The 9,033-nt window shown below is 49.3% G+C and overlaps 1 protein-coding gene and 1 pseudogene across 1 annotated transcript in view; both read right to left on the bottom strand.

Moving 5' to 3' along the window:
* The window catches only part of Fgd1 (FYVE, RhoGEF and PH domain containing 1), a 43,076-nt gene extending 36,269 nt beyond the window's left edge, over positions 1-6,807 (bottom strand). Inside the window, exon 1 of the mRNA XM_031380736.1 lies at positions 5,709-6,807. Coding sequence (XP_031236596.1) covers positions 5,709-6,015 — 307 coding nt within the window. The 5' untranslated portion in view covers positions 6,016-6,807. The remainder of the gene's footprint in view (positions 1-5,708) is intronic.
* Positions 6,468-9,033, bottom strand: part of LOC116097832 — a 25,411-nt pseudogene continuing 22,845 nt past the window's right edge.

Below are 9,033 nucleotides of genomic sequence, written 5' to 3'. Positions count from 1 at the left end.
AGAAAACAGCCTCCTTTTCCTACCTTACAGGTTCACAAAGTATTTATGGTTGTCATATTATATGCCAGGCAAATGGGATAAGCAATATTAGAAATGGGGAAATTGAAGCCCTGAGATGGGAATGAGGCCTAGAGACACAATGAATCAATGGCAGATACAGGAATGCTGAGGTTCTTCTCTGGATATCCTATAACCTTGTCTCCAAGTGTTCTGGAAGTACAATGCCTTCCAGCATCAAGCTACTGGACACTAGAGCCCTGAAGGGCTGGATTTGCGACTCCAAGGGTGTCTGTTCTCTTTGCATTAAGGAACTTAACTCCAAGTAGCTAGCCAATGACAGGCTATGCTTTCTGCCCTCATTCCAGACAGGTCCCAGCCCCACCCAGCCAGTGTCTGGCCAGCACCACATCTGCCTAAGGCATTTAGCTAACTGGCTGCAGAAAGCCACTGCTTATGTCTGTGTAGGGTACTGTTAACTGTCAGTCACTGTTGGAGGAGGGAACCCTAGCTGGGCCCTTCTTGGACAGGACATCTGAAAGAGCTGAGTGGAGGTGCCAAGCATCTACATTTGAAACTTTCCATTCCTTTAATCTGGAGACGTTCCTTTGCACACCTATCTACCTCCCACCTACCCAGCCTTTACATTGTATTGTATCTGATGGCTCCAGCTGACTAGAAACTAAATCTGCGTTGTTTCCCAAATCTACCAAGCTCACTTGAAATCCTGCAAACCTCGCCACCTAGCTCACCACTATTCCAATCCTAGAGACCCTTCTTGAAAAAAAAAAAAACCCTGGGGCCTCTCAAATACACTCACCATGAAAAATAAGGAAAGGGCCACACAAATATTTGATAATGTTTGATTTGCCTTTTAGGACTTCATTGCGAAAGCCAGCTATCCTCAATGTGTGTGGAATAGGCCTCAACCCCCTGCAAATGTTTAAAGCTGACACACAGAGTCTTATCAGAATGTGGCTCTGCTAACCTCAGCATCTGTCTTCAAGGATGCAACTGCTCCTCAGAAGCACACATACTCTGAATAAGAACCCCACCTTGTGGTCTATGGTACATGTTGGTAGTGAACACTTCCAAGCATCTCTCACACAGAAATCTTGTTGGAGATTTATAATCCTAAACCCAAATGCCTGGTGTCCCTTACTATCTTGATATCCTCCTGGGCCTCTCAAACTCAGCAAGTCTCAAACACAACACATCACCTTCCCCCAAAGTAGGTCTCCTTCTCTTGTACAGATGGCTCCACTACCATCCACTAGGTAACTATAGTTGGTTTCAGAAAACTACCCAGAACCATCCTGGATTTTCCCTCCTTCCTTGGCCTCTACAGCCCTTACTAAGGCTTGTCCACGATGGCAATTAAATGTACTTCCAATCCACCTGCTGCAACTTTAACCTGAGCTACCACCACCTCTCACAAAATGTATATGACACCCATGCCCGTTTCTCCCCTCCACTCACTTCCACTATTTAACACTTTCTACCCATTCTCTAAATGCAACTAGGAGCGCTCTGAAACTCTAGCACTAAACAACCTCATTTCCCTGTGAATGAGCCCTTGATGGTTCCTGTTTGCCTTCAGGACAAAGTCTATTAGCTAGCCTTATTCTTCCACCCTTCCCAACACTAGGCCCCTAATCAGTGTTTTCATGTCTTTGCTGACACCAGACCTTCTAGCTGGATTGACCTCCATCCATGGATTCTAGGTCTTAAGTCTTAGTTGACATTCTTCTAAGTCAAGTCCCTTGGGATGGGATGGGACCTTGCATTGAGAAATGCTGATACCAGATTTCCTCCTACGCCTAGAGAGTTCCAGAATTCCAACTGCCTTCCAACTTAAAACAGTCAAATAATAGCCATTCACAAAAGCAGGGGAGAAAGGTAAACTGAGGCATCCAGTTAGGGGTGGGGGCAAGAGATTAACTTGCTTTCTTACCTCCCATGCTTCTCTTGTGAGATAAAAGTTGAGTTGAGGGAAATTCATATATGATTCTGGGAAGAAGACTTTGGAGAGGGAGACCAATGTTCACTCACTATAGAAGTATGGCTGAATCACTGTCTCTGGGTCTCCATTGACTCAATTGGAAAAAACAGGCCTGGCTTCTACCCTAGGCCATGCATCGAAATCATCTGGGAATCTCTGATGTTGGGAAAGGCTCTCACTATATAGCCCTGGCTGGCCTGGAACTCAAGACATCCTCTTGCCTGGCATTAAAGGTGTGCACTACTACACCTGTTCCCTGTCTGGTACTTGTTCTTTGAAACCAAATTCCTGGACTGTAACTCCAAGACTCTGGAACTCCGAGTTGAAGTCTGAAACTGACATTTATTTTTCAAGGTCAACAAAGGATTCTGATGCTTACTAAGGCTAGAAAACCCAAAAGCTGCCAGTGTCTAGGGATTTTCGTAGCTTAAGTCTTTGAGTCTCTGAAGACGTAACCAAGTAAGAAAGAACCAGCCCCTTCCACTACTTTCATTGGCTGTTTCTCTCACCACCACCCCCCAAATGGCTCTAACATCAAGTCCAACTCCTTTGGCTGAGCTAGACTTAGGCCAAGCTTTCTCCGACTCTACAACATGTGAGAAAGCATTCTCGGCCTCAGCCTTGAGGATTACAGTAGGATTCTCTTAAATCCCTATACATAAACCTACACTTGGAAGCCCTTTGCTAATCCTCCCCAAGTGTTGGAGACAAGGTTATCTCACTGGGTTATCCCAGTGACCCAAAGAAGCCTTGGCCTTTATCAGCCTAGAAGAACATAACACTCTCCACCAGGAACTAGACAGAATAACAAAAAGAAAGGGCCTGGAGGTAATTCAGAGCTCTTCACATGGATAAGATATAATTATTATTTTCACACCACCCACCCCCTGCTGCTCTGGGATGCACCACTGGGACCAAAGGCTGGTGATTCAATAAAAGTCTCAGTAGTCTGATGGAGAAAGTCAACAGACACATGAATATCTTAGCAGGTGGGCTAAAAATGTTTCAAACCCTTTAACTGAAGCTCTGCTTTCTGTCTTGTCTCTCCCTTTTTTTTTTTTTGCTCTCCCTCTTATACACACACCCTCCATCCACCACCCCTGCCCATTCTGAGCCAATTATAGGCAAGTCCTGTGGAGAGAAGCAAGTCACTTGTGCCTACCTCTGAGCTAGCAGTGCAGAGGGGGAGGCGGGCCTTTCACAGCCCATGCTACTGTGAATCACATGGCCCAGTGCCCGCCTTGTCAGGACTTGAGAAATTCCTCCGCCTCTTCTTCAGGAGGGTTTTCTCTCCTCATATTTTATTTTTTAAGTCCTTGATTGCTGAGAGCATTGCAAAAAAGAATCTGACAGATTCTTAGATATCACTCTCTAGACAAGAGGAACTGAGGCACAGAGAACTGAAGCCATTCATCCAGGGACACACAGTAAGTGAGGAATGGCTAGATGGGAAACCAAGTCTTTCCCTTTCTACCCTCAGTCTTTACTTTTGATTAAAAGACTCTTGCTGGAGCAGTGGTGGAGCACGCCTTTAATTCCAGCACTCAGGAGGAAGAGGCAGGTGGATTTCTGAGCTCCAGAACCACCAGGGCTACACAAAGAAACCCTACTTTGGAAAACAAAAGGGGGAGGGGTGTAAAAGATAGCGCTCAAGCCTTTACAGAGGCAAGGACTTAGCTGGGGGGCAGGATCCTGAAAACAACACTACTGGTTAGAGGAGAAGAGGGGGATGGTCTGGGAAGGGTGCTCTGCTTTTGGAATTTGGAAGTAGAAAAGCACGCCCATTATCAACCCCGTGTTGACTAGAGAGGGCAGAGACCAAGGGTCAAGACCTTCCTAGCTTTGACTCCCAGACCAAGAGTATTTGCTGAGTGGGAACTCAGTGTCCTCTTAGGCAATAGTTACAGAGGGCCTACTGTGTGTTCCCTTACCATCTATTCAGACATTGAGTACCTGCCATGTGTTAGGCACTGCATTAGTCCCTTAGGTATACAACATAAAACAAAATAGATGCAACGCCCTAGCCCTCAAGGAGCTCACATTCTGGTGGCATATGAGCCCTAATAAACAAGTAGACACATACAAGAGGGTACTTTCAGACTGTATTAAATGTAAGGATAGACACACACTGGCAGCTGTGATGGAGATTCACAAGAGGCCCTACTTAAAGTGGTCAGGGAAGGTCTCTCAGAGGGGACATTTGAGCTGAGACCAGAAAGATGAGGAGCAAGCCAGGTGGAGGGCTGAGGGAAGAGCTAACAGGCAGAAGGCAAAGCAAATGCAAAGAGTCTGCAATGAGAGAGCTCTGGCTGTTTAGGGATTTGGAGGGAGGAGCTAAGATCAAGTAAGTATGGATGAGTAGCCCCTCTACATAGCATGTGTCCAGGGGAGTTTGGGAAGCCAGCAAAAGTGACAAGCAGGGCAGAGCATTAAAGAGTGTCAGCTGCCTATCTCCAGTTTACAAGGGGGTGAGGAGGGAGCGCCTGAAATCTCCCAGAGGTTCCATAACTATCCAAAGAACAGACAGCAGCGAGAGGCATATTCTGCCCATGTTTTATTCTTCACCAACTGTTCCTACTACCTGGTCCTGAGCCACAGTCCTAGTGATCTGTGGAAGGTGAGATATGAGCCCTGGCAGCAGCTAGAAGCTCACCACCTCCTTCAGTCCCAGTGAAGATAGGGCAGATATATACACTGTTCTTCCTTCAAGGCTCCCAGACTCAGGCCCACGTGAGATTATCCTAGAGGCTCTGCTAGGCTGCTCAGATACTCAGGACTATGAAAAGGCCCATCTGGGTCTGTGGCCCCAGCCTGACCTAGAGTTGTCCCACCACACTGCAAACCCAAGCAACCATCCTGATGATCTTTGCAAACCATCTCCTGGCCTGGCAGCTCTTCCTTCTGACCTCTCCGTTCTCTTCCTACCTACCAGCAGCACCTTCAGCCCCCTTCCTCCAGGCTCAGCTCCACCTTTCTCTCTCATCAGTACCTCCTATCTCTTCCTCCCCTTGTCCTGTGGCCACACACACCTAGCAGAAGCACAATCTAGGATCAGATCAATCCACCATCTTCCTCTCTCTTTTGCTCATACTTTAGGGCTACTGAGTCTTATAAGAGGAAATCACATAAGTAGAAAGCTTGGCATTACTCTCCAGCTTCAGTTTGGGGATGCAGGAAGACCACAGATTTTGGACTCTGATCTGTTTTTAAATCCAGGCACAATAATGACAGTGTGACCTTGGACAAGTTACTTCTCAGAGCCTCAGTCTGCACCCCTAAAAATGTAGTTGATGATATCCACTTCACAGATGGCTCCTGAGGCTGAAACAGAAATCCTTGTAAAAGTACCCAGTTCGGTGCCATGCACAAATGTAGACACTTAGCTAATAGAAGACTTCTTTTCTTCTATTCCCCCAACCACATCCCCATTGCTGCCCTGAAATCCTGCCCCCTTTTCTTGGAGTGCTTCCTCTCCTGTTAGCCTCAACAGTTAGAAGAGAAAGGAGTCTTAAGGCTTGAGGGCGCAAGGGACAGAGAAGAGCAAGGGGCAAAGGCTGAAAGGACTGGACCGAAGGCTGCAGGGGTGGGGGTAGGGGTTGAGGGGACCCAAGGGGCTAGGGTGAGCAGGTCCGCCCCAAGTCCTAGAACAAGAACCCGTTCCCAGTACCAGGCCCGGGGCCCAGGTTCCCATGCTGTCTGGATCACTCACCAGGCCGAGGCTGCGAGCCCTCCAGGTGGTAGGAGAAGCGCAGGGCCCGGTGGTGCTGAGGACTAGGGCCGCAGGGCAAGACCCGGGAGCTTGGAGGCGCCCCCAGACTGGCGTCTGAGGGTCCAACAAACTGAGGATCCAAAGGGCCTCCAAGAGCCGAGCCTGAGCCCCTGCGCACCGGCAGTCCGGGTTCCAAGGCTCCAGGGTCCGAGTCGGCACAGGCCAGCGGAGCAGCGCCAGGGGTATTTGCCGCTGAGCGTTCGGGATCCGAAGGCCCGGGGCCCCCCGGGACTCGGTGGCCATGCATGGTCCGGGCCTGGGCGCGGGGCCCGGGCTCCCCGCTTGACTCCAGTTCCTGGGGCGGAGGCGCGGGCGGAGAAGGCCCGGCGCCCGGCGGAGCAGCGGCCTCAGGCTCGGGGGGCGGGGCTGCGGGTTCAGCCCCACTGCGGAGACTCGAGCCCCCGACCCGGGCTCCGGCCAGCAGCCGTGGCGGCAGCAGCAGCAGCCGCGGCCACCGCCGTTGCCGCGCCAGGCATCGCCGGCCCTGGCCCCAAGCGGGGAGTGGGCTCGGCGGGGCTGGGGGCCCGCTGGGGAGCGCTGTCTATGCGGCTGCGGCTGGGCGAGGGTCGGGGGCTCAGCTAGACGCGAGCTCTCCTAATAGACGACCAGTCACTTCCGTGGCCGGGGACGAGCGGCCAGCCGGATCCCACCGAGGGGGTCTCTTTCTCCCGGAATGAGAATCGACCTGGGTTCTCCGGGCTAGTCGGGAAGGGTTCTTCCTCCCGCCGCAGCGGAGGCTGGGGGCGGAGGAGAGGGGAGGGGAGAGAGGAGAGGAAGGAGGGAAGAGAGGACGGCCGCGGCCGAGAGGCGCGCGTGTGCGCCACGCTCTCCGGCTGCGAGGCTTGCCTTTGGGCAGTCCTCCAGAACGATGCTCCAGCCGTGCGGGCAGAGGAACGGGCTGGACCGGGCTTCCCCGCCTTCGTCCTGGGTCTGCACCGCGGCAGGCGGGAAGAGCCCTGGGAACTGGGGGATGGGGAGGCGCGAGCCGTTGCTGAGACAGCCGCAGCCACCGCGGCGCTGAGACCCAGTTATTGGAGTCCCGCCCCCTCGTCGGGATTTGAGCTTGGCCACGCCTTCCCCCCCCCCCCCCCCCCCCCCCCCCCCCCCCGCTAGGGCCAGTTTCACCTCTAACTGCTAGGAGCTTAAGGCCCTCCTTCTGCTGGCCCTTCAGCTTTCCTTCCCATCCTTCCCTAGTCCCACAGAGGCGAGTCTCTGGGCCCAATTTCCGAAATCGACCCTTCCGTCGCATCTCACTCAGGTCTTCTTCCGCTCTCTCATCACTCTCTTTCCCAGAAGCCTTTCCACATGTTCCACAGTTAAGCTAGGCTTAGCACGTAGTGATCCTTTACTACTTATTTTCTCAGATCAGATCTCATGGTCCTTTACTTTTCCACTCTTTTTGTCTCGGTCCCTTGTTTTGTCCGTTACCCAACTGGCAGCAACCCAGTACTGAATCAGTCCAACTGTTTGCCTTTTTTTCCATGCTTGTGCCCAGGCAGCTGAACACTACTGGATAATACTACAGTTTTCCACATTTGTGTCATGATAAACCCTCATTCCCAGCTTCTACAAGGCCCTTAGAACTGACTCCGTCGTCCTACTAGTAGTCAACTTTCTTTTCTGTTTCACCTCCGTTGCCTAGATAACTCTCATCCACAGTAGCCATATCAAATCCAGTCTCCCCAACATCTTGATTTGTGTCTCCACCACCCCAACCCCGCCCCTTGGTACTTAGCAGATAAGCCCATGTCTTACTTACGTAGAGTGAACAGAAGACGCCAGAAGAAAGGTTTGGAATTCTTAGCAACAGACCTTCTGAGTTTGTTCCGAGTCCGTTCGCTTTGGGCTTTAAACAGTCAGGTATCTGCTCCCATCTAAAAAACAAGCACCAAAGTTATCTCTCTTCTCTTTTTACAGATGACTCAAGACTTGCTCATAGTCAAGTGTCCCATTTCCTACCTCCCACTTATCTTTAACCCTGCTACAACTCACCTCTACTCCTTCTTCCAAGCTGTTTTTCTTATCAAGGTCTTCCATAGCTTATGTTACTAAACCCAAAAGAATCTCTTTAGAGGTCATCCTACTTGGATTTGCTAGTGTTTGGGTAGCACCAGTGACCTCTCCCTCCTCCTGAAATTACTTCCCTATGACATACCATGCTTATTTTTCTCCTTCTTCCTTTCCAGTTTCCTCGTCTTAGTTGTGTTCTTGGGAGCTTTGGCCTGAGCTCTCTTGTCTTCCCTTGCACTCTCTCTGGTCTTTCCTTCAATATCGCATATGCGTCTACAGCTTCAATTACTACTTCTTTGATAGTTACTCTAAAATACTTCAAATCAAAACATTTTTCCTGGCCTAGACATTCAGCTGGTTAGAAGACAGCATTGCTTGAATATCCTAGAGAAACCTAGAATCTCAGTTCTTCCCCAACTCAAGGAATCCTTCTCTCAATGAGTTGTACTTTACCTAAATGAAGAAAGGGTCTTGGTCAAAGTGGAGACCCAAGCTATACCCTGGCTCTTTTTTCTCTCTTTTACACCCCCCATGCAATTGCCAAGTCCTCCTATCATCTACAGGACCATCTCCTGTAGATAACTGTACTCTCTACATTTCTACAGTCTCTTCATTTCCATTGCCACTACCCTGGCATAGGCCAGCACAGCTTCTAATCTGTAATACCTTCACAGATCTCCTGTTTCAGTCTTGTTCTCTGAAATCTATTCTTAACTATTTTTCATTGTCAGGTATTAAACCCAAGGACTCAGGCAAGATAGGCAAGTTTTCACTGAGTCCTGGAATCTATCCTCTATACTGTGGGCAGTCTATATTATTATTATTATTTTTGAGACAAGCTCTCACTGTGTAACCTAGGCAGGCTTTGAATTTATAATCCCTCTATGGTTGCTTCCTGAGTGCTGAGATTAAGGGCGTATGCCTCCACATATGGCCAGTCTATGCCTTTCAAAATCAAATATCATTCACATGTTTAGAATCTTTCAAGTCCCAAAGGGTTCAAAAGAAAATTTACCTCCCTTAACATTGGAGGTTTGGTGGGGCTCTTTATGATCTGGTGAGATCTCAATTAGCCTTTCTAAACCTAATGCTTGAATCAAAGTTGAAAAATTGTAAGACTGTTCCTTGCTCTATCTAGCCTCTGAAGGTTTTTTAGCTTTAAATTTTAAAATTCTTTGACAATTTCATATATATATCCCCTCTGGAAGTTTTTGGTTGTTGTTCTCTTTTGCTTCTTTGGGTTTTTTTTTTTTTT

This window comes from Mastomys coucha, chromosome X, assembly GCF_008632895.1.
Source record: "Mastomys coucha isolate ucsf_1 chromosome X, UCSF_Mcou_1, whole genome shotgun sequence".
Lineage (NCBI taxonomy): Eukaryota > Metazoa > Chordata > Mammalia > Rodentia > Muridae > Mastomys > Mastomys coucha.
This window is presented reverse-complemented; position numbering and strand designations above follow the sequence as displayed.